The sequence below is a fragment of the Cephus cinctus genome, unplaced genomic scaffold (genome assembly GCF_000341935.2).
Source record: "Cephus cinctus unplaced genomic scaffold, Ccin1 Ccin1_scaffold1184, whole genome shotgun sequence".
Classification (NCBI taxonomy): domain Eukaryota; kingdom Metazoa; phylum Arthropoda; class Insecta; order Hymenoptera; family Cephidae; genus Cephus; species Cephus cinctus.
In genome coordinates, this window is record NW_014333664.1 from 990,407 (window position 1) to 1,015,929 (window position 25,523).

General features: G+C 36.5%; 5 protein-coding genes across 8 annotated transcripts; 3 read left to right on the forward strand and 2 right to left on the reverse strand.

The window, feature by feature from the left end:
* Positions 1 to 6,636: 6,636 nt before the first annotated feature.
* LOC107272421 lies at positions 6,637 to 9,348 on the reverse strand. Of its 2 annotated transcripts, none has more exons than XM_025089853.1 (7): positions 9,228 to 9,348; positions 8,513 to 8,757; positions 8,320 to 8,442; positions 8,178 to 8,233; positions 8,015 to 8,093; positions 7,815 to 7,943; positions 6,637 to 7,738 (listed from the first exon to the last, which is right to left on the reverse strand). In XM_025089853.1, exons 2-7 carry the CDS (start codon positions 8,651 to 8,653, stop codon positions 7,541 to 7,543), a joined length of 726 nt encoding a protein of 241 aa, XP_024945621.1. In that variant the 5' UTR covers positions 8,654 to 8,757; positions 9,228 to 9,348; the 3' UTR covers positions 6,637 to 7,540. The 2 variants fall into 2 exon arrangements, with proteins under 2 accessions (XP_024945621.1, XP_015605059.1); XM_015749573.2 differs by having other exon boundaries at positions 8,956 to 9,305.
* Positions 9,349 to 9,376: 28 nt separating this feature from the next.
* Positions 9,377 to 12,031, forward strand: LOC107272427 (mediator of RNA polymerase II transcription subunit 19). The gene is made up of 4 exons (XM_015749593.2): positions 9,377 to 10,056; positions 10,174 to 10,330; positions 10,417 to 10,516; positions 10,605 to 12,031. Exons 1-4 carry the CDS (start codon positions 9,870 to 9,872, stop codon positions 10,887 to 10,889), a joined length of 729 nt encoding a protein of 242 aa, XP_015605079.1. The 5' UTR covers positions 9,377 to 9,869; the 3' UTR covers positions 10,890 to 12,031.
* A 213-nt stretch (positions 12,032 to 12,244) lies between these two features.
* Positions 12,245 to 18,004, forward strand: LOC107272418 (RNA-binding protein cabeza). Of its 3 annotated transcripts, none has more exons than XM_015749568.2 (8): positions 12,245 to 12,396; positions 12,909 to 13,292; positions 13,364 to 13,460; positions 14,696 to 14,727; positions 16,654 to 16,790; positions 16,880 to 17,250; positions 17,329 to 17,610; positions 17,690 to 18,004. In XM_015749568.2, exons 1-8 carry the CDS (start codon positions 12,384 to 12,386, stop codon positions 17,727 to 17,729), a joined length of 1,356 nt encoding a protein of 451 aa, XP_015605054.1. In that variant the 5' UTR covers positions 12,245 to 12,383; the 3' UTR covers positions 17,730 to 18,004. The 3 variants fall into 3 exon arrangements, with proteins under 3 accessions (XP_015605054.1, XP_015605055.1, XP_015605056.1); XM_015749569.2 differs by having other exon boundaries at positions 14,699 to 14,727; XM_015749570.2 differs by lacking the exon at positions 14,696 to 14,727.
* A 554-nt stretch (positions 18,005 to 18,558) lies between these two features.
* LOC107272493 (disks large-associated protein 5) lies at positions 18,559 to 23,090 on the forward strand. Its single transcript, XM_015749694.2, has 5 exons — positions 18,559 to 19,162; positions 19,923 to 22,261; positions 22,349 to 22,610; positions 22,701 to 22,883; positions 22,966 to 23,090. Exons 1-5 carry the CDS (start codon positions 19,015 to 19,017, stop codon positions 22,986 to 22,988), a joined length of 2,955 nt encoding a protein of 984 aa, XP_015605180.1. The 5' UTR covers positions 18,559 to 19,014; the 3' UTR covers positions 22,989 to 23,090.
* Positions 23,091 to 23,148: 58 nt separating this feature from the next.
* On the reverse strand, positions 23,149 to 25,144 carry LOC107272494 (telomerase Cajal body protein 1). Its single transcript, XM_015749695.2, has 5 exons — positions 24,627 to 25,144; positions 24,087 to 24,550; positions 23,793 to 24,025; positions 23,488 to 23,721; positions 23,149 to 23,414 (listed from the first exon to the last, which is right to left on the reverse strand). Exons 1-5 carry the CDS (start codon positions 24,888 to 24,890, stop codon positions 23,194 to 23,196), a joined length of 1,416 nt encoding a protein of 471 aa, XP_015605181.1. The 5' UTR covers positions 24,891 to 25,144; the 3' UTR covers positions 23,149 to 23,193.
* Positions 25,145 to 25,523: the final 379 nt, after the last annotated feature.

Sequence of the window (25,523 nt, forward strand, 5' to 3'; positions counted from 1 at the left end):
ATATATATATATATATATATCGCACATTGATATATATGTATATATTAATTTATACGTACGTGAGTGCGCGCCAAACAATGTTATTAACAATATTGCGGATGAGCCTTGATTGCGATTCCGTCGAGAAAGTAAGAAAGTCACACGTGCGCATGCGCACAAGTGCGTTCACTGCAAAGTCGAAATAAGCCGAGCAGTTTTACTTAGCTTTCTTGGTGTTCAATGATGGGGTATTTAACCCGATTGGCGGTATTCTCTTAAAATTTAGGTATATTCGAGGTATTTCTGTCGTAGAACGCGAATTTGAATGATTGAGTCCAGGACGGTGAGCCAGTGAATACGTTGTGAGATAGACGATTAAGAAACATAAATGCTGTCTAATAGGAATTAATAAAACATTACAGGCTGTTTTATCATCTACTGTCTGTCTTATCTAAACGCATATTAATTTTTGACTCAGAATTCATATGAATCATATGAAATGTTCACGACTTCAATTTCATCTGGTTCACCGTGCGGTATAGGTTATGACTCCTTCGTACCAATATTCGCGATGTCTTCTACGTATAGCGAAAGTCTTTCGTTAGCCATTTTGTCGAGCGTCATTATTCCGATATTTCTTCTGGTTATACACACTTTATCTATAAAACATGTACTTTAACGTCACGACCGAAATATACGTCGTGCAGTGTGCGCATGCGCGGATCACGTGATGAACGTCATTCGCGCATGCGCCTCGACGATTTCGTGATCTGTACATTTTCAATGTGATTAAACTAAATTACTTGATCGATATTCGTTAGAATCCGTAAGAACTTCCGTACATCATGAAACGGACAGATAGGTATGAGAACGAAAATGACATAAAAGATAATTGACAACAGGAAGTGAGAAAAATTTTCAAAAATTCTCAAGTAGAGGTCCATTAACCACCAGTCAAAGGAAGAGATACACGTTGACGGTTACCGCGAGTCGTGGCACAAAAAAAAAAGGTTAAGTTCAAAAAGAATTAAAAAAGCTGCTAAGTTCAGAGCGAGTATCTGTCAGCGTTTATCGAGTGTTCTCGCGTTATTAAAATAATTCAAAAATAGAGATATATCTACACTCGACACAAGTTACACAAAACACTTTCACCGACACGAACTTATTAAAGAGAACACATCGGATTCGTGAAATTCTAGTCAGAGCTCTCTTTGTTTGAGCTCCGTGCGCATAGCTAGACGTAGAAGAATTTAGCTTTAATCTCCGATCTTAGTTAGTTAGCGTGTAGCGTATATACTACGTAGAGCGATCCTCGTAACAGGAATTGAGAGACGACACTTAATTTCTTATCGTAATTGATAAGCGAACTACGAAGTAATGTTATCATTCTACATCGGTGCACAATTCGATCCGTGTGTCACAAAACGAGTTTGGCCTAAATTTTCCTTCTTTGCGTCGATACTGAACGTTTAGCCCTTTACTCGTCGTATTCGCGATTTTTCATCGTGGACCCGAGCTGTCAAATCGATGAAAAAACTATTTTCTTAACTTATGTCAGTAGCGTTGGTAAAGATTGTGAATTTAATTTGGATTCAAATTAATTAAAAAAAATTTGATTATCATAAATATCCATTACTTTAATCTACCGATATTACCCAGATTTATCAAATCCTTTCTAAGGCATATATGCCCATTTTTTCTTCAACTTTGCTCTTTTGATCGGATTTAAAAAAAAAAGTTTCGAAAATCGTTTTTTTCCCGATTGGGGCCGTTCCTACCGGAGGGTGCATTCGTCTTCCGATTTCTAAAGAAATAAAATCCTTTGCTTCGAAGGTCTCGTTATTGAGGAACGGCCGCTACTTATAGTCATAGGATCCTCGAATTGTTAATTGTCTCTTTTGATTATGACACGTGTTTCAAAATGGTATCCTTAATGGATTAAAATGAAAAGGACATGATAATCGTGGCTCGACGATGACTAAGGCCAATATCGTGGGGGCAATTAACGTGCCGAATGTTCAGTCTCGTCGTTCTACTTAATATATTTTACATTGCATCAAGGTGTGTGCACTATTATTACGTAAATATACGTATTGCATTTAGACACGTAGATGTATATAATATTATACATCGATAAGGCATTGTTGAAACGCCACTCATCTGCATTTTTGTAGAGGTTTATTTAAGCGCGTCGACACCCGACAAAGTTGCGTGGAATAATAGTAATAAAAAGAAAAAAGAGGAAGAAAGATATTTAAAAAAAAAGAAACTAATAATAAAAAGGATAATAAGAGATAACCACAAAATCTATACAAAAAATGGGCGTCAAACAGACGAAGAAATGTATTATCTTCCTGGTCTATGATATGTCGCGTACACGCTCCAAGTGCTACTACTGTATTTAATGAAAGTGTGATAACGGATGCAATTGTATATTTAAATTTGAGACGTCAAAAATGTATATGGGTCGTGTCACATCGGTGCAATTATTACTACGAAAGGCTATTTCAATAACCTTATGATTGTCAATTCCACTTTCAAAATAAATCATAAAAACTTTTCGTGATGGTTGACGAGGAGTGAGATTAGAGGGAGATTGAATGAAAGGGAGCAAGCGAGAGTGTGAGAGAGATAGATGTATCGACGGTACGAGGGGAGCGAAAGAGAGAGAGAGAGAGAGATGCGAAATGAAGAAGCGGGAGACGGCAAGAACAGGGAAAAGATGTAAAGACGATGGAAACAGTGGGGGGGAGGAACAAAAGCGAATGAAATAAGGCATAGGAAATGATTTATGCGATAACATAAAAAAAAAAGGTTGCATGAACAGCGCGGCTTCTCATGCGACAAAGTGAGATTATTAATAGAAGTAAATTTAAACGAAAGGATGAGAAAATGAGAGAAAAAATGAGGGAGAGAGGGAGAGCGAGAGAGAGAGAGAGAGAGAGAGAGAGAGAGAAAGGCGTAAGAAAAAGCGATAAATGACGAAAGGTAGCTAAAAAATAATTAGCACGCGAATGAAGATATAACGGGGGGGGTATGAATACTTTTTATCATAGGTATTTCATAGGTGAAGATTCATAAATAATAAAGAAAGAGTGAAAAAAAAAACGAGATGAAACACGATACTGTACTAACGATTAACTTATTAAAAATAAATTGACGGTGTTTTCTGCCTATACGTATTACGTCTCGTGTACTCGTCGGACGAGTGATAATATTAAAAAGGAAAAAAAAAAGAAGAAAAATTACAAAATCGCGTATACACTTTCCGAAGTAACGGGGAGAACCCTTAACGTTTCGATCTTTAAACGATATTTAAAAATACACTGTACAAAGTTGGCAATAATCTTAAGAACCTTCCACAATCATTACTGGCTTGGAACTTAGCTAGAGGATGTCACTGACGTCATCATTCTTTTTCTCGGCTATTTCTCTAGTTCCCACTTTGTTTTTTTTCTTTTTTTTTTCCGTGTCTCCTATCTTCGATATCTCCTCGATTCTTTGTCATTCCTTCCTCGTAACCGTCGTATCTCGGATTAGTCATGCTGCTAATCATCGGACACCTCGAGCAACGAGTCTTCAAGTCTTAAGTGATGATTATGGCAGCCGATATGTGATCAAGTGAATGTGCCCTTTCGTCGTGTAACCAGCACAAAACAAACGAGAAACTCCTCTGGATAGAGAAAATAATTAAAAAATATTCCTAGGCCTCTTATTACCTTCTAGTCTAGGAACCCACTAGATAGGGAGATCGATGGGGCTAGCGATCGTTGCAAATAAAAGATCGATCGATTTAATAACGGATAACGAGGCTGGATGAGAGTAATAATGCAGGATTGAAAAAGATTGAAAACCGACGAGTGTGTGAGAGTATGATTTCATAGAGGGGGATAGAAAGAGAGAGAGTGAGAGAGAGAGAGAGAGAGAGAGAGAGAAATTATAACAGTAACGTTGAAAATAAATCAAGAGAAAAAGACAGATGAAATCAATAGTATATCGAACATCGAGATTGTACAATCGATATTGAATCTGTATACTGCAACTTGTTCGTTTAAAAACAAAAATCGAATAACCATATATGGCGCTTAAAAGCAATAGCTAAATTTAAAAAAAAGACATAACCTCAATAATATTGACAGTCCCTGATAAGAAAATACAATAAAGGCAGATGCAGGTGATTTTAACAAAGATCACCCGTTTGCAAAGGCAAGAGTTTCAGGAGTGCGAGTGTGGCTGATTGTAAAGGAAAGAATGTGATTGCAGAGAGAGAGAGAGAGAGAGAGAGAGAGAGAGAGCGAGAGAGGGGGAGAGAAAGAAATTCCGGTCGTGCATTAATTATTGTACAATTATATTCTTTTACGTTACGTAACGACAGCCAGCGCATTCCCCCTCCCCCCACCCACTCTACCTACTTACCTACCCAGCATCCACTGGTTCGCTCGATAACCATCGTAGACGATTTGACATTTATTAATCCGACAATAGCAAATTAATCCTAAACGCTCCCGTTATTGTTCGTTTTATATAAAAAAACGAGATTATTTATTGTCTGCTAATAAAGAATGTAGTCGGCACAATTAAATGAAGATTTGCTAATATACTTTAAAAGATGAATACCGCATATACGTACATAAGAATTAAGCGGTGGAGCCTCTGACAAATTTTTTGTTCGTGCTGTACAATGGACATTAAAAGGAAAGCAAGAGTGAGAGAGTGAGAGAGAAAGATAGCGAAAAGAAGGAAAAGCAATGTTCAATATAACTTTAATCTTATACTTCAGCGGTGCAGTGGGAAGAATGCAAGAACGAAAAAAAAAATGGTAATGGTAGGATAATGTCAAAGGTTAGTTTGGCTCGGTTCATCGGGATACTTAGAAAAAGAGAGAGAGAGAGAGAGAGAGAAAGCAAAAATAGTTAAGAAAAAAATATCATGATTACTAATACACGACGTAACGATTGCGTATTTGGCACGTGGTTTTTATTCGTTTATATCGCGATTTCATGGTATGCGAGTCACTATTGTTATTGTTGTTGTTATTATTATACTTATTACCATCGGTTAATATTATAAATTATAAACCATTAATTTTCGAGTCTCTTATCATTGCTTTAATGTTTTATTCGTGCTGGTTCGCTGAAACTGTATACGCGGGGATAAACAAAGGATATATATATATTATGTGTATATATCTATATATATGCACGTAAAGAGGAAAAAAAAGATATAGGAAAGTGAAGGAAGATAGAAGTAACAAGAATGCCCTCTCTTGCGCGTGCCATTATCCTGACAATCTCTTATCGTATTTCGTTGCGCCGAACTTCTAGGCTCTGCTCACGTGTAAATAAGAATAAAAGAAAATATGTCAGAATATATATATTAATTATCTGCTCAAATTTCATGAAGCCCAGTTAACATACGGCTCTCGCTGCATATCAGAAACACCATGTAGAAATTCCTCTCTTGTATAGCCTCCACGTGTGTAGATCTCGCCGGACAGTCAGAAGTGACGTATATTTTGTGTGAAAAAAATGTTTTCCCCCCTTTTAGTCAATTTATTCATGTCTATGAAAGTCATAATTTTGTATATATAAATTTATGAGAAATTCGATCTATTTGTACACGTATGCACTGCGTTATGAATTTTGTCATTTCCGAGATCAATTGTGCACACTGGTTGATAGATAGATTGTTTGTCTGATAACAACTGAATGTAATGAAAAATAATTTAGCAGAAGATTATTAATGAAAGTAATTAATTATCAGGAATTTTTAGAATGTCCTTTATAAAATTTTCATAGGCGCTATAGGAGGTGCTACACGTAGATAATGTTTATCTATATGCAAAACGCGAAGACCTTTGACACGCCGAGATTGAATTGCGCGTTATCCCGATATTTTTTTATCGCAAGATCTTTACGATAACAGTGTGTAAGAGGATATTCAGTTCGAAAGTGGGAGACGCACGAATAGAAAATTTATGAAGTAAAGAAAAAAAAAGATATAGATGGTCCGAGTACAGATTTAAAAAAAAAATGCAAATTTTATCTAGAGATATTTTGAATTCGTTACATTATCGTGTTTTAGCGAATACATTCCCCTCTCTCCTTCTTGAGTTTGCTGTTAACGTGTATTTACATTATTCGCAAAGTTTCCGAGCGAGCACGAATCTATGAATTACATAAATGGAGCATAAATTTCACGCAGTGCGAGAGTTGCGAGCGCAAGGAAGACGGAATAAAAAAAAAATAGAAAAAGAAAATTTTCAAGTGTCACGTAATAGCCTATTATCGGTGTATGTTTAATTAATTAGCTGCATACGAGAAGAAAGCAAAGGATTTCACAATAAACCAATAACGTTTACTGTGCTACTCCTGCGTCGGCGAACGGGTCAAATGACGAAGCAAAATAAGATTTGAAAAGGCTTAAGAAAAAATAGAAAAGATATATAAACCGTTCTATATGGATATTTCAAAATCTTCTTGAGATTCACAATTCATAATATACATTATATCGATGTGCAGAAACTGTAGTATTTCTTTGCTGTATAAAAATTATACTGTACGCGAATTAAAATTAATCAACAAATCAATACCCGTTGGACTGATATCGATCCAGGAGTAGAATTTGAATTAACGTCAATAGCCATGTATGTATATATATATATGTATATATATATTTAAATATTACATATAACATATATGTATATATATATATATATATCTTCTATTATTAAATGCACCCAGGTATGATCACATCTTTCCCATGGGACCGTAGACTCTGCTAAGACCTAATATTCCTCTTTAGCTTCAATTCGTTAAGGTTTTTCATATTTATTTGAATTTACAATATAACTCGATGGACAATATACGCATTCGTCGATCTCCCTCGATACGATTTATTCGATACGAATTGAATGCTAAATTACGTCCGATCGAGCGATAATGAATATGCAAAGCCGCATTAAAAATCTCTTGTAAATACATGACACTTATTCGACATTAACCCTGGCTTTAGCGCAACGTAGACAATAAAGAATCGTAACACCTCTTGTATTTAGCGCTTGAATTAGTCAAGCATAAGAGAATGACACTACTTTCCACCCTTGGAAATATAAAGAGCGGCGATGTCCCATGGTGAAGCCATTACATTAATTAATGATAAAATAATTCATTTTAAAGATACTACTGTAAAATGTACATTTTGAAATTGGAAGTAAACTTATAAATATCTTCCACGCGAACGATTTATGATTTTTATCCAACAGTAGATGTTCAATTTATTGAGTACTTGGGCGGGCAAAGAGGGCATGATATGCTTATAATAGTCACGGTTTAAGCATACACAATTACTTTATTACTGTATTTTTCACACATTGCATTTTTAAGATTCTTTTAATTAAATTAGGAACATTAATGGTAGGAAAATAGAACATCTCTGCTGCGAACATTAAAGTAATAATTTAAAATAGAAACATACAAACACAAAATCGGATAGCGCAGTATTGTACGTTAATGAAGATTCATAATGGGGTAAGTTGCGTGCATTATTACATTGATCGTCTTTATGCGTTTGGACACAGTATAGTGTCGTTGCGATCCGTAACTATAGCAGATTTTCGCAGAAGACCTTCAGAGAAACCACCATTAGCAGATATACGTTCAGGTCCGTGCAAAGCTTTCTTCTTTATAAACTTTCGCACAACAGCTGGATTTACATAGGACATTGTTAGACGGCATCCCCACGTGAGCAGTGCTAGAGGCTGAAGAAAAATTATAATTTTATTAACTAGAGTTATACTACTATTATTAATTAGGTTCAACATTCGTCTGACTTACGCGATCCTCATCCAACAGATTGTACGGAGTAACTATATATCTTCGAAGACAATTCTTAACTAGAGTTTTCAGAATTTTTACTTCATATGGATTGGCGCATGGATGGTATAACATGACTACTGCACCATGCTGTAAGAATTATGTCTGTTAACACTGATATGATTATTTACTATTTACATCAAGTCTAGGGCAAGTATTACCTCCAAGCTATGAACCCATCTTTGAGGTGGCACAAATTTGTACTCTCCGTACACTGGCCATACAGGTCTGTGACTACCACTATAACCGATTAATTCAGTAATTTTTATTGTGATAAACAGTTAATGTAATTATAAAGAAACATTGGTAAATAAGTTAACTTACTACAAGGGTATGTCGTCAACGTATTTGATTTTTTTATGCATACATATGTGAGCAGCCTAAAAACAACGTCTTTTAACTAATTGTGATATTATACATTAAAATATTTCACTTTCAATCAAATTATTGAAGGTGTATACCATACCTTATATGCTTTTGGAATTTTTTCACAGTATATCAGGGGCTCAATCTGATAGGAAGGTACAATTTTTTGTCCATAACAAGTATAATTTACTTCTGAATTGTCCCAATCAACTGTCAAGTTAGTCTGAAAAAGACATATGTAATTCCAAATATTGTATGTATTAGGTATTTAAAATATTCAATATAATAATCACCTTTCCATCATCACAATCGCTAATGTTAAAACCCATTGGAACTGTATGAGACATATGAGTTTCACTATTACTTCCAGATGTTTCATTTTTCTGAGATATAACTTTTGGTGGTGGTGCAGGATCCTGTGGTCTATCAGGCATCCAACGTCCTGTCCAATTCTCAAAATCATCTACTTCTCTGCGATTCTCTTTATAATTTATAGCATAGTTTTGAACTACATCCAACAAATTAATCCTATCTCCATCTGAAACATAAAAACGGTCATATATCATCATTATCACCATTCAAAGTACAGTAAGTCATACGCTATCTTTTTATTTAAACAGTACACGTTGAAAATCAAATACAATTCTTAACATCCAATCCAATATGTTATATAGCATATGAAATCTATCTTACAATAATTCTGATAAAAAAAGTAAATAATTTCATAATATACAACCTTCGTATTCATCTTCATTGGCATAAGCTTTAATTTCGCATAAACTTACACAAATGCCAATTAGTACAGCAAAAATTACTCGATTTGACATCTTGGTCTTACAAGTATCATGGACACTTTCGTTTGCACTGGTTTGCACTAAATGCGCACGCAGAATGTATTATACACTGCACTACATAAACTTAAATATATTGAAATACGAGATTGATTTCCAATAGCACGATTGAAAGAGAATTAAACTTTTCTACTATTAAAAATTAATATATAAGTACTTCAGTCTTCATTTGTTTGCTTAGAAAACAATCCTTTAAAAAATGCAGATTGTCCCCACTCCTTCGCTATTGTTGGCGCAACTGTCGCTTGACGCACATCTGAACCCTCAGAACTGCTCAGAACCACCAAACCGTAAAATATGGTTGACATTCAACATCGGTTCGCTGATAGTGATGCACGGCAGGAGGCAACTGTTCTGTGAATCATCTTCGTAGCATTTTCGTCAAAGATAATAAAGCTTGGAAGATAATAATATTAACGGGAAATAGTGTAATTATTTTGTATAGTAATGGCAATGATATATCCATATAAATGAACAGTTATACGCGTACCTGGCCCTGGCCAGCGTCGGGCATCATGTTTCTTGCGTATTTCCTGTTTTGTAACGGCGTGAAGGTTCGTTTTCAGTAAGCTAGTCATCGTGCTCAACGAATCATGCGGTGATTTGTATACACAAATAATGGAAAACATTAGTGGTTAGAAAGAATTTGATTACTAAGGCCTTATAGACACGTTCCTCGATAAGCGGCTTACTCTTAGCGTCTCACGCGCTACACATCTCCCAGGACGTCGTTCACCGCCTTGTATTCGTGGCAGAACTTGGAAATTGTGGTGAAGGTGCGATGAAGTAAAGCCGGAGGATGATGATGGGTGATCAGTTTCGTAGCAAAGTGGAACAATATTCACCAAAGTCATCACCAAGGGGTGCCCGTTCCCCCGTTGTTTCACGTCAGGACTCGACTGGAACTCTAAAAGCGACGATTTCACTAGGGAAGAACCCCTCCATCGTCCACAGTGGGCCCTTCTACTTAATGAAGGAGCCCCCTGGTAAGTTATTTATTAGGTTTTGTACATGAAACATGTTTAGAAAATTAGTTTAGGTCTGCTTGAGGCACCCATTGGTAGGTCTGTGTGTCACCGAGTAATTGTCAATATTATTTGCAGGGGAAAGTGAACTCACAGGGGCTACGAATTTGATGGCCTATTATGGCCTCGAGCATTCCTACAGTAAATTCAGTGGCAAGAAATTAAAGGAACAGCTCTCTTCTTTCCTACCAAATCTACCTGGCATTGTTGATGCACCTGGTCATCAAGATAACAGGTAATTGTTTTAATGATGTGATAATTCATTATTGAAATAGTCTAAGAATATGTTCGTTATGTTTCTTTTGTTATTTTATGTTACAGTTCTCTGAGATCTGTAATTGAGAAACCACCAATTGGTGGCAAGGAACTTCTTCCTCTGACCAGTGTACAGCTGGCTGGATTTCGATTACATCCTGGTCCAGTAAGTACTCTGTTTCATATAAAAAATCTTTGATACGTACATATATATACATTCACAATAGATGTATAATTTGAATTTTTTTTTGCAGCTTCCTGAACAGTATAGATATGTAAATCAAGCACCGCAGAGAAAGCACAAAAATAAACACAAAAAACATAAACACAAGCCTGGTGAAGTACCTGGTGGTCAAGAGACTGCAACTACAGATATCGGTGGACCTGATACGCATGAAAAGAAACATAAAAAACAAAAAAGACATGACGAAGAGAAGGAGGCCAGGAAGAAGCGAAAGAAAGAAAAGAAGAGAAAAAAACAAAAGCATAGTCCTGAACATCCCGGAGGACTCACACCCTCCCAGCATTCCAATGCGTGATCTCCGAGTTTATCGCTTTTCTTTTTAACAGACACTCGATCACAATACCTGAAATAAAGGGTTATGTTTTTAGGCCATACAAGAAAACTGCCTAAAAATCGGTCGATGTAAAACTACAAACAATAGCATTATATTATTAGTAGGATCGCATGAATAAAAACTTCTTTTTTTTATTATTTATTACTGATTCCTCAATCACTTAAAAAAAAAACATTGAATGATGAGGAATCGGTAGCTAATGTGCTGTCGTTCGGTACGAAGAAAACATTTTGCCAAAAATTTTGTGCGATCCTGCTTGTTGACGAGGAAAAAGTGAAAATACGGAGGGGGGAATGTTACGGCTCAAACTTCCAACAGCGTCCATGAACGTGCTTCGTAATGCGTAGAGCATGAATATCGTTCCTAAGAAGATTATCATCCATTGTCCAATGTAAAATTTCATCGATATAATTGAAATTCGAGAATGCCACGAGAAATTCTGACCTAGTCCAGAAAAGAGGGTACAATTAAATCTTCTCAGCCGAAATATATTTATATGTTTACGCTCTCTTTGTAACTGGTTTTATGTGAATCCTTGCGGTGCAAGAACAAAGATTGTTACGTGTACGTATAGTTTAGTTTGTGAAGTTACGTTCTGATTAGATAGCACATAGGAGTAACAGTTTCGATTGTAATTGATACACGTTCCTTTTTGTTTTTAATGTCTTTATCCGAATCCGACGGTTCTTTGTTCAATGCGAATACAGTATTTACGAAACACGCTACTACACGTATTGGCTTAGAAAGAATCCATACGTAAAGTACCACACACGTTGCTCCATTACAGCAGCGAACGGCTAAGTGGACAATGCTTAGATAATAAGATTGTAATATATCTGCGTGTAATATAGACTGGACATGAAACAAATATAAAAAACAAATCGCAATATTTGCTGCTAATGGTGAATAAGTAAAACATGGACGAACGCATCGCATTCTTCGCGTTAGCATGTAAATAAAACATTTTGAATAATGTGGAAAAAAAAGTAATGAAAGTCATACATATACAAATGATCATTGCCATGTTAATTTTTTCTCTCATCTATTGAAAGACTTACTACACATGATACAAAGATATAAATATAAGAAATAGTTTAATACAATCCAGAACATTATAACTTTAAATCCCTAACTGGTTTTATTGACAATTTATTAATCCCGCGCGTCAATATTTTAAATGAATCCGACTGAAAAATGACTTCGATTAAATCGATTGTATTTTCTTGATTGGAAGATGTTTCTTTAAATATCGTGATTGGCGATTTAGAAAATTCTTTTTTCTTATTGGTTGAATTGTGATACTTTGCTAGTTTGGAATTTTACTACTAGAGGCGCACCTTTCGCTTCCGTTTTATTAGAAGAAAACGTTTCCAGTTGTAGAGACACGAGACGTTCAATTTACCGCCATTACGCGCCTCTTCGGTGTAAGTGTCTGTACCGAAGAGCAGTGCCACGATGACGGACAATCGTAAGTAATTTGTAAACTATTGCTAATTTCCAATAGTGTTTCACAAAGAGTTGTATTTATTATATTGTTTTGGGTTATTCTTTTTTTCGCCGAAAATTAAATAATTTTGGAAGGCGTTCCTTCTCGTGACGCCGCGCGAGGATCCTATTCTGCCACGTAACATGGCCTTTTGTATGACGCTTGTATATTTAAAAAAAAAATAATACGTTTTCCCTCTTTGAGGAGTATAGTATTTTGCTTTCATTATGTTTAAATGACACAAATTATTTAACTTACTGCTTTCGCATCTTTTGGAGTGAGTCGCGTCCAAACATGGCATAATCGATAATTTGCGGAGGCCATTTGAAAATTTTTCGTTCCTGTCACGTAGTGATATATGATTTACTATTATCATGTAATGATATTTCATTAATCTATACTTTGGTATGCAATAAAATATCTAATAAAATTTCTTTTCAGTATAGTTTTATCTTCAAGGTTTTCTTTTCAAATCTTTTACATTTTTTTTACAGAGTATACAAGTTATCAGCAGCAAGGCTATAATCAATATAGCCAACCTCCACCAACAAGTGGTCAGGATACATCGTATCCTCCACCTTCAGGAGGAAGTGCTGGTTACAATCAGTACAGTCAGCCACCACCGAGTGCCAGTAGCTATGGCAGTTATAACAGCTACAATACCAGCAGTAGCCAGGATTATGGTCAGAACCAAAGCCAGGGTGGTTACGGGCAAAGTAGTTATGGTGGAAGTGGCGGAGGAACTGCCAGTTCTGGTAATGGCAGCAGTTACGGTGCTGGTGGTGGTGGCGGCGGTGGCGGATATAGCCACAGCGGTGGAAGCAGTAGTGGCAGCAGTGGAGGATACACTCGTGGTGGTGGTGGAGGCTACGGAGGCAGTAAGATTCTTTAAAGTTATAAAGCAAGCAAAAAAAACCAAATACACAACATTCTATTTTCTTCAATATAGGCCAAGGCGGTGGTGGCAGTGGCGGAGGTGGTAGATATGGTAGCGATCGCGGTGGATATGGCGAACGCTCCAGTAGTGGCGGTGGCGGCGGATACAAGTAAGTTCTTATAATTTTAGTCATAAATATAAGCGAGAAGGGACTAGCGCTGGAAAGCAAATCCAAAGTTCGAAACGTTAAATCTGCAATGATAAATAAATTAAGGTAAATTGTGTTTAAAAAAAATCGATCGTGGTGTCGAGCACGGTAATGAAGAACAATAACGACTCTTAATATTTTTTTCTCTTTTTTTTTATTTTGGTTGTATTCACTGGTCTTATGCCCTTTGGGCGTTAATATGTTTAAAGTGTGCCTACAGGTTTAACGCACAGGTATTACTGGTATAAAGGTAAACACAGGTTGTATATGACAAATGACGTAAAATGGTTGTATCGTATGTTCTACATACTACTGGTTCTGCATCGTTTGCGAGAATACACGCAATCTGCGCCGTCTGTTGTCGAACGTCTGTATAAGTGTTCGCACACGGTGCCGTTGTGTCTACTTAAGGCCATTATCCTTAGCGGGGCCACTGGTTATGAAATTACCGCTAATTAGGTATAACATAAAAAAAAAACACGAGCAGACATTCATCGGAAATCTTACCAATATATATCTAACCATTTATGAATACCTTTCCACGTCCGTGATTATCAAAACGATTTCTTAACGCCATAAGCGCAGCGATATTAGGATTATGTATACGCTGTCGAGCGATACGTCACAAGACTGTAAAACATGTTATACAGAGTACACAAAGATAAAAGTACCAAAGAGAAAGACCAAAGTACTTTTGTAGAATCAATTAAAGGGGAATCAAAAAAGAGTATCCTTCGATTCAGCATTTAAAGTAATCGTTTCTCTCCGCTCGAATCAAATAAATATTCGGAAAATGTACTTTCTCATGCTTCGGAAATTATCTTCATTCTCTTTCCCGAGTTGGTCGGTAACAACGGGATTTCTTTTTTCTTTTTTTCTTTTTTTTCTAAGGGCTTCAAGTATTTAGAAATATCGAATCTAAACTACTCGCGTCTCATTGTGCTGTGTCTTCATTGATCTCTTGATACACTTAAATTCTCCAATCTGTGCATGCCGAATGTTTTTATTACTGACTGACGCCACGTTGCTTCTGACGTATATAGTTCTATTGTTAATATGGTGACTACAGACATTTGGACAGTAGGTGGCATCAAGAAGAGAGTGGGTGGCGAGCTGCATTTGAATCGCCATGCATCGATCGATCGATCAGTCTGTCCATGAGTCGACTCATTGGTATATCTGCTTCTGTGTTTTAGCAGTGGCGGTGGCCGTGGTGGTTTTAACAAAGGTAAATGCACCAGACTGTTTGTACTAGTCTGGTGCTATTCACGCATTCACTCTAATATTTACGATTTAAATACTCGGTTACTCGTATTATATGAAAGGGCTGCTATGCAACATTTTAGCGACGACGTGTAACTGTCGTCGAGTACCATTTTTTTTTTATTAACTCTGCTCTGGCGCTTTCCAAGGGACTACCTTTTCTTTAATTTTATCTCTTTTTTTTTTGTGTATCTTAATTAACAACAGGATGATACGGCGCCTCAATCAGAAATTATTTGTAAAACTAATTTGTCGGCCACGTCAAGGATCCGATACAAGAACTATTTGCTTTTTCTTTGTCTTTATTGTATGCGGCATTGCACTTACTTTCTTTATCTTTACTTTTCAACGATGCTGCAATTTAATTTCAATTTGTGTCATTCGCGCGAGAACGATGGTACCTTGTTGTCTATGTAACGCCCTTGATAGGCTATGGGTTTATAATAATGATAAAGATTATGTACTGTGATACTTTTGAGTGCCATTCCTTAAGACACTTAATATTCTATATGCATGGTACTCTTATGTTATCAAACAAGAGGAATGTATTGTGATTGACAATGAATGGTAAAAAAAAACATGAATCATGACAAGAGCCTAGGCTACTGAGAAGGAACTTAAGAAGAAAAAAAAATGGTTTTCACCTGTTCGTTGCGATACGTAATAAGTTTTGACATTAATAAAAATAAATGAAAACACAGCCTCCAATAATTTTTAAAGAAAGGCAGCTGGCGAAACAAATGATCTACGTGTAATTGCAGATAGAAAAGAAACATGAAAGATCAAGGGTTAAAATAATGTTGCAGCCCTTTTGTATGTTAAGCTGCAACCTTGTGTTATCTACGTATCGTTAGGTGTTACGTTAAGCGTATTAGGTCAGTGCGTGATAAATTTGATAAAGAAAAGAAAGGGAAAAAAAAGGAAAATGCGAAATACGAGTGTATCGCTCATTTTACATTAAGCACGATGTAGGATGGTGAAAGGAACATTATATTTCAAATGTACGAACTTCTTAATGTTAATAACTAACTAACGTGTACCGAGTGCAGAGTAATAATTAACGTGTAAGATTCTACGGACAATTACGAGAAATCTTTATTAAGCAATCATATAAGTACTTTGACTTCGCGTAATGACAATAGTTAATGATACAATTAAAAGTGTCTTAGACGTTTTGGCTGAGTGTGTAAACGGGCGAATAATTTTAACGTTCCCAATTTGTTAAATGTAAATGTCTATCGTGCCCGTTGCAGCATACATTAAATCTATAAGCTTGTGACGCATGCGAAATTTTTCATGTGCTGACTCTCGTGTCCAGAAGAAATTTAAACATAGGAATACATACTCTGTGCATACGAATGGCAATGCTGGCAAATGATAAACGTCAAGTTCAATTGTATTGCAAAAGAAACGTAACAGTGTGCCCCATCTGTGAATTGTACGCTGCACCATGTGCATAGGGAAGTGACGTAAATTTTAAGAGTACAAGGGCGGGGGAAGATAATTTATTGTAAAATAATAAAGTATGGTAGTAGGATTCAGCATCGATGTGTCAGAGAATTCTTTGATATTTACAGTGTATTATAAAAGGCACATTAAGAGAGGAGAAGTTAAATAACATTTCCTTGCAATGACAATTCTTAACGTTGTAACACGTGTTTTTATCGAGTCCATGTTCTCTTTCTTAGCAGAGCCGTATCATATTGAAAAAGCTAATATTATGACTGTAAACGGCCGTTCATGTCTAATGCCTTAAGAAAGCACCTGTTCTTGTAACGTTAGATTAGAATCTGAAGTAGATTTAGGGATAGTAGATATACTGTTGTTCAATCCAGTTAGGGTTTTTTTTTTATTTTCGTGGAACGTAGCATTAATAATGGTGGTGTTACAGGGGGCTACGGTGACCGCAATGGAGGCGGTGGCGACGGAATGGTTGTGCAAGAGGATACCATTTTTGTATCCGGAATGGACCCATTGATCTCCGAGGAGGAAATTTGTCAGCACTTTGGCGCCATCGGTCTTATAAAGGTGAGTCTCGATCAAGAGGTTGCGTTATGAATATAAGTGATTTTTTTTTTTTTTTTAATAATTATGAAAATTGTAATGGATTGTTGTAGAACGACAAGCGCACTGGTAAGCCCAAGATATGGATGTACAAGGATAAGAATACTGGAAAGCCAAAGGGCGAGGCTACAGTTACTTACGACGATCAGAACGCCGCGCGATCCGCCATCGACTGGTTTGACGGCAAGGAGTTCAAAGGGTATACAATTAAGGTGCAGATTGCACAGCATAAGAGTAACTGGCAAGGCAGTCGTGGAGGAGGTGGTCGCGGAGGCGGCGGTGGTGGACGTGGACGCGGCGGCGGCGGCGGCGGTGGTTTTGGTGGTCGAGGTGGTGGTGGTGATCGGGATGATCATCGTGGAGGTGGTGGCGGTGGCAGTGGCGATGATCGTCGTGACGGAGGTGGCCGTGGTGGTGATTGGAGGTAAGAGTGTCTTGATCTCGTAGAGATGCTTGGTTTAGAATATACATAAGTTCTTCGCGACTTCAAATTTTCTCGTAGGTGCCCAAACCCAGATTGCGGAAACACGAATTTCGCTTGGCGTGATCAGTGCAACCTCTGCAAGAGTTCCAAGCCTGAAGGAGCTGGTGGAAGTGGAGGTGGTGGTCGCGGCGGTGGCAGCCGAGGAGGTGGCGGAGACCGCGGTGGACGTGGAGGAGGCTTTAGAAGTGATAGAGGCGGACGTGGTGGCGACAGGGGCGGAAGAGGCGGCGGCGGTTTCCGTGGCGGTGATAGAGGTGGCCGAGGTGGTGGTCGTGGCGGACCAATGAGAGGTGGTGGCGGGTCAGTATAAATTATTAATACTATAATTTGTGTTTTCAGTGGACGCTGATTTTCTGTATTAATATAATAATTATTACAGACGTGGAGATAGGGATAGGGACCGCCAACGTCCTTACTAAAGGAAACTATCAGTACGTCAAGGAAACGCACCACACGGATGGACTTGTACACATTTGTACACATTCATAGTTCATGTACATTTCACCAAACACAGATATCGTGTGTTACACTTATTGCATCGCCATTTTATTTCCTCATACTTTTGTATTCACAAGAACAGTGGGAAGACATGAAAAATAAATTGTAATCTTTCTTTTGTATTCGTGACGAGAATAACTGTCTGTGTAAAGTTAGATTTTAATAAACAATAAGACTTTAGTTTGTAACTGCAAAAGGTGTGTTTTATTTAATTCATCAATAATTCATGTACCTTATATTACGTAAATTTGACTTTTGATTTCTGTAAATGCATATTAAGTAGACGCAATACAAGATTTTCATGACTTCAAATTCATTTGCTCCAGTTAGCTTACGCTAGAGTCCCTCTGGTAAGAGTCCGGCCAACACCCGGAAGGGACGCCATATTAAGGGCAAGCCCTTAATATGGGTTTGGCGCCACCATGACATTGCGCGCGGATTTTCAAACTATCAATCTTTACCATCAAGAGACTCGGTCGAGTCTCGCGCCAGGTACAGGCAACCCGCCGTACAGGGCTTAACACTACCCACACTACACAATGCGAATCTCTCCCATATACGTATTCACACACCCATTCTATTCCGGAAAGAGCCCATAATATGGCGGAGCCAATCACTAACAAGCCCCACCGTTGGCCGGACTCTTACTAGAGGGACTCTAGCTTACGCTGCTTTCTACTGCCATCTATATCCCTCGCCTATTACAATTCGTTCCTGCCTTCCTTTCCTTATGGCTGACTCCTCCAATGAGGAGACGTGCCAGTCACTAGTGTTACAATTGGTTATGGTTTCATTCATTCTGTTGATGCAGAGTTGAGTAGAGAAATAGCCAATGAGCCAATGTATTTTTTTTTAATTAATCAGGCCACATTGGAACCACGGACATATTGAAAACAATTTATTGGAGAAATGTATATACGTCAGTAATGCAGAATCGACTACTCGTCAGGTGGCACGTCGACACCGAAATAAAATTAGTTTCAAGAAAATCAGCCCGATGGCAGTCTCCCTACTCAATGTCCTTGCTCATCTCTGGTAAAAGCACAATCTATTCTGATACACGTTGCGATCCAACCAATCGCGAGTGGCGATACTAACGCTCCCTTAAGGTCACATTCAAACAATTTTCAGTTGAACTGTTGTGCTTCGCCGTTGTAACAGCAGTAATATTTAAATACTTGGTTTTGTTAGAATTTCGTTAGAAAGATGAACGACTTCCAACAGCAATATAAAAAGAAGGGTATTGGCTTTGGGAATACTGGGGATGCTCGTATTTTACGAGCGATAAAAGTGCAGGATGCCAGAAGGTTAACGCGAGCTCAAAAATTCGCTCAGAATAGGGATTTACAGAAGGGTAAGAGATTTTAAATTGTGCTCCTTTTATGAGGGCCAAATTTTATTTTGCAACTCTTATCACATATTTATAATATAGAGTCAGACGTAAATCATAGTAGGATTGACGAGGTGATTTTTAATAAAAAATTAATCGGATCCCCATAAAAATTGTTTGATTTTTTAGAAAAATGGTGGGTTTTCGTATAGAATACTTTTATGTTTGTATACAATATTATGCTTTAAAAAGGTTGTAAATAATTTAACCAGTTTTTAAGGCTTCAAACAATAATTTTTGTATTTTGATAGTTCTATTAACACGTTAGCTGTCGCTATAAATTTCTTACAACATAATTTATAGGGATCGGTCACCGGTCACCGGTGACTCCCACAGTAGTCATATGTTAAGCCTAATTGTAACTGTTCAAATACTCCGAATATCTTATATTGAAAGACGAAAAAAAGTGGGCTCTTAAGAGATCCACTAAGTCGAATTTTAGTTCGTTGCACCAATACTCGGCAGTTTTTAGTTGTGCTTCCCAGAAAAAGAAGTCTGATAAAAATTTATTTTGCAATTCTAAATAATGTTTTCACTGCTCTTTTCTTTGAAACATTGATCTTTTGAATTAAATTTTGTAGAACTTACAGCTTTGCTAAAGGAACAAATGATATGTCAGAATCATTTTTGAACTACATTTATTGTATTGTTTTTATTATATTAATTTATATATATAACATAATTCATATGTATCAGTTAGATTGTTTTATTTCACGGGTATTAGATGAGGAAAACAGCAATTCACAGAAGGAGAGCCGCCTGGTAAAACTTTTAAAATGGCAAAAGGAACGTGAAAAATTGAAGAAATTAAACGAAGTTAAGAAAAAGCCTGTGTTTAAAGTTGGAATTGTACATCATAAGCTTTATTCACCTATACAAGATTCAAAGAGTATACCACAGACAGAACACCATCCTGAGGCAGTAAAACCATCATCGTCAGCACCAACACAAAGAATAACCAGAGCTACTGAAAAGAGATTAGCTAGAAAGTTAGCTGTTCAGCCAAACCAAATCCAACCAAAAGGAAAGGTAATACAAAGAAAGAAGAAGATGATGTCGTTTGCACCAGAAAACTATACATTTAAAGGTCCTGTAGGCTTGACAAATGTACCTTTATTTGGTCGAGCTGCTCTAAATAAGGAAAAGGGAGAGCCGATCAAAATATCACCTTGGCGAATACATATTCATGGAAGTTCAAGTGATAAAATATCGCAGAAATCCACAATGGACTCTGAAGTTTTATTTGGGCAAGCTGCCTTAAATGATAACAAATCAATAGGAAAGTTCCCAGAACCTTCCAATGAAGTACTCGCAAACGAGATGTTATCAATGGCGGACATGAACACAAAATTGTCTATTATGAAAACACCATATAAAAGTGGTAGCGATCTAAGATATACGTCGTCTACTAGTTCCATTGAATCTATTACATTGAGATTATCTCCAGAACAACTGGAAACATTGGACTGTCCAGAAAAAAGAACAAGTCCATGTAAAAGAAATACGCCCACTAACGATGTCATAAATAATATTAAGGATAATCATGCAATGTCACCAGCATTTTTCTCACCTTACATTGTCAGCAGTCGTGGGAAAAATAACGCAAGAAAGGAACAACAAATCCGACGAGGAATGGGGAATTCGCCATCAGAAATTCCTACAAAGGAAACAGTGATGCAAAATCTAAATATATCAATAGAAGAAGAGGAGCGTACTGCTCAGTACTTCAAGTTTATTTTGGACCGTGAAGCAACAAGATTAACTGAACTTTGTCAAAAGTGGTCCGATATAAAAATCAATGTGCCAGAAGATGCAAGTTATCAAATAATGCAAGCCATTGGTCAAACAAATTTGTTAATGAACAAAAAGTTCCAGCGGTTCCTCAATCTCGTTCAAGATTGTGAAACCGGAAAAGGTGAAATGTTAGTCACTTGCAAGGACTTACAAGGCTTCTGGGACATGATGTATATGGAAGTAAAGGATTGTGAGAGTCGATTTGCCAAACTAGAGGAACTCAGAGCCAAAGGATGGGTGGAAGATGAACCTGAACCTGTTCGAAAAGTTGTAAGGAAAAAGGGACCTGTTAAAAGAAAAGTTACTGCTCCAATATCAAAACAGAGTTCAATACGAGAAATGATAGCAGCTGCAAGGAAACAAAAAGTTGCTGCTCAGGAAGACAGTGACATAATAATTGTAGATAAAAAAAGATTAGATCCGACATTTCCAAAACTATCACCCCTAAAAGCGAATGATAACAGGGAAATCAATGTTTTGAAACCAGCTTTAAAAAAAATGGTTGAGCATAATGTATCAACTCCCTCTACAGATTTTAAACGCATGAGCATGTTACAAAAGGTACAATTGTCGACAGAAAAGAAATATAAAAGTCCATTAACAATTATGAAAGTGAGTCAAATGTGTAAAACTCCTGATGTTCAGTTAGATCATTCAATAACATATGTAAACTCAGATCAGACACCAGGTCGAAGTATATTGAAAAGATCGGCCGTGTTAAAAGATGAACTTTCACGTGATAAATCAACTTATAAAGTCAATTTTAATGATACCATAATATGTAACGAGATACCAGTCGACGAGGAGGCGCAACGTAAATTAGATTTAGCAGCTAGATTATCTATGATAGATTCTTTGGACTTTGACAATTTCCACAAGCCAGTTGCTGATTCTCCTAACACTTCAATAGTTTTATCTTCACAAGGAGCAAATTTTGGTTGCGAGAATTATTACGAAGTACGAGCAGAAAAGAAGCTTGATTTTACAGACGATAGTTTTGAAGAAATTGATCAGCCGAAAACTAATCGAAATATTGAAGTGCAAGATACAAAAGTAAACAATGATATTGAAGATGATTGTATTGCAGACATTCCTAAGATGGTAGAATTGACAAGTAAAACAAATTCTAAATTAAAAAATAAGGTATTAAAACGTCAGGATGCTATAGATTTACCAGATGACTTTATCAATGAGAAACCAGAAGTACTACGAACGCTAAGAAACAGAACCATTAAAGCAGGTGACACACCTACAAGAAAACATATATCGGTAAATAACAAATATGATGATTTATAAAAAGTTAGACAAATTAATTATATATTTCTTGATTCCATTGTATTTTTTTTTGTTATTCAGAGAAAGCAGGTGATTTTATCTCAACACACAGAAGCGCATGATAAATTAGAGGATAGCGGACAGAAGGAAAATACGAGTCCTACAAAGTCAAGACGAAAAAGTTCCATGAAGAATACACGAACACAGAAGTTGAATTCGCAGGACGATGAAACAGAAGAAACCATAGATGGGAGAGCCAAGTCCATTTTGTTAAAAACTAATGAGAATCTTGATGTATGCGAGAAAACAAGACGTTCGACGCGAAAGAGTATTCGATTTACTGGTAAATAAATATTTCAAACTTCTGTTTTTTCTCCAGCAAATAAATCACACATTGTTACTATTTGAATTCATGAAAATAATTTTTATTAAGGAGAAGAATGTATGGTATGCGCGGATAGTAAACCTACATTGCCAAAAACACCTAACGTTCGACGGCAAACACCACGACGATCTAGGAAGATCAGTTTGTTACCAATGGGATCGGAAGATCAAGTAAGTACAAGTAACACAGAAAGCGCAGATCTCATCTCCTGGGACTCGCCAGTAACGCGTTGTAAGTATTATTTAGTTGAAATAGTAGAATTAATAAACACTAAATTATTTATATCTAATTTTAACACTATTTCAATTTTCAGCATCAGCAAAACAGAAGAAGTAAAAATTTAACTGAACATACTTACTCAAGTTCTTGACTTCGTACAATTTTATATTTTCAACTTATTTATACAATAAAGACGGTTCATTTTAAAATTCTTAGTAATGCACCATCTTTTCTTTAATATACTTGGTATCTTCTAAAACGAAGATAAATTATGATGTTTAAATAGTGCAATGTATTTTCTATGAATTCTTGTATCATCGTATCATGAACACCACCAAATACGGACACTGTTATCCCTAATTTGCAATTCGGCATCACATATTCTCTGACCAGAACTAGTTGCCACTATTGGTAATTTTTTGTGCAAACTTACACCGTTAATGCAATCTTTTGATACTTGTATTCGATGCGCTGGCTTTAAGTCTTCTTCGTGGGTGAGATTTTCAGAATATTTCCAAATTGTTACACAACCATCAGTGCCACCTGTATTTATAAAAGTATTTTATATCATTTAAATAAAATAAAAATCTAGAAAACAATGAAAGAAAAAACATACCAGAAACTATTTGACTACCGTCCGTCGATATAGATATTTGTATCTTTTGATTAGTATCTGATTGACGATCTTTTAGGGAATACAAAACTATTCCAGGATTCCGTAAATCCCAACAAAGAAACTCATTACTGCGTCTTACTACTGAATATAACTTAGTTCCACAAGGACTAAATTCAATTTGAGTAACTCCATTGCTCGTTTTGAATGTGCAGAGTGGACCATCTTTGTATAGACCTAAAAAGATACAGTTGTATGACGTAAATAGAACTTTACGTTACAGTAATTAAAAATAAAATAAGACATACCCACGTGTTTTGAGTAAGTTCCAAATGCAACTAAACCTGGCATAATTGGATTTTCACGTATGCAAGACACTAATCCAAATGTATTTGGGAAATCTTTTTTAAGGTAAATAGTATCAATCTGCCGACCTGGTCTATCAGTGTCAAATGTTCGTAACGCACCTTTGAAGCCACACCAGACTTTTCTTCCTGAATCGACAAACTGAACACTTATAGCAGCTTCGACTTCATCTACCCTAAATTATAATTTAAAGTTGAAATATTATTTAATAAAGTATAAAAGTATTATCAACTTACTGATTGTAAGCTCTGTAAGTAGCTCTCAACTCCCCAGTAAATGCATCCCATAAGTGAACTGGAGTCTCTTGACTTGTACTAATGAAGCAGCAAGTCATGGGATCCCAAGAATTCATAAATGGATACCAGCTGCTATCATAAATTAATCCTCCTTCCTTTACAGATAATGCAGGTTTTAAATCTACTAATGGTAAGTCCAGTGGTATCCTGCCAGAATACAATTCTCCAGGAAGTTCATAAATTCGTATTCTAAAATCTTCTGCCGGTACTAATAAACAAGTTCCATCAGGTGACCACTGACAACCTTTTGTAAAATTTTCACATGATATCGTAGGTTGGTACTCTTCAGTGGCAGAGGTTAAGAGTTTAGGAGAAATAGACCAGTTATAACAAAACGTTGCAGACTCTTCAGTTTCATTGTCTTTTACTAACTCTGACACTTCACAATTTCCTTCTTGACCTGGCTGGAGAAAAGTATTACAACAGTACATTTAAAATATACAATTGATAAATAATACTTTAGTATTAAGCGTGGCTTACCTGTTCAACTTCCTTTGCTTCATCTATAGCCATATGTTCAACAATAGAAATTTTTGTTTCTGCTATAATTGTGACTGTATTATCACTAACATTTGCTTTTAATGAATATTTGTTTAAGTCATTTAACTGTTTGGAGTCTTCAATGTCACTGACAATATTATCAGTATCAGATGCCGCATTATTTTGCGTTTCAGTTGATACATCACACAACTGCAAAGATTTATCAGAAATAATGGAAACATGAGAAGAATCTGTACTTGTCATATTGCCCAAATTATGTAAAGATATCAGAATGACAATAATTATTTACCGGTTACACATACAAGATATATCTACTATTTTCAGAAACACGTGTATATCTTAGGGTGTGTTCCGAAATGTACTGCCAGTACTGTAACCAACGCTGTGTCCTTATTCGTCCATACGCATCTAAGAGAGGTGTAATTACTTTTACAGTACTGTCAGTAAATTTCGGAGTACACCCAATCTTGCGAAAGCTGCTTTCAATAACACATGATTACACACGATTTACCTTCCCCACCAATGATGAAAAGACTATTCTTTCGTTGGTTGAATTATAAGCACTAACCAGACTGAAGTTAATTTTAAATCAATTAATAAACACTATTTGAAAGCACCAGCATCAATTGGTTGGATCCAGCACGTTGATTTGCTGTTGGACAGCTGGTCCTTTTTTCTGAGAACCAATAGCATATATGCTTTAGTAACCTGTTATTGGTTATTCGCGGCAGTGAAAAGATATCTTTCAGAAACATCAGGTGCACCAATGGCAGCCAAAAATAAATAACCACAAACATTTCTAGAATCTAGTTAGACGATAAAATTTGAATCTCGACATACGATACGTCATCGCTGTAAAGATACTTCTTACGATGA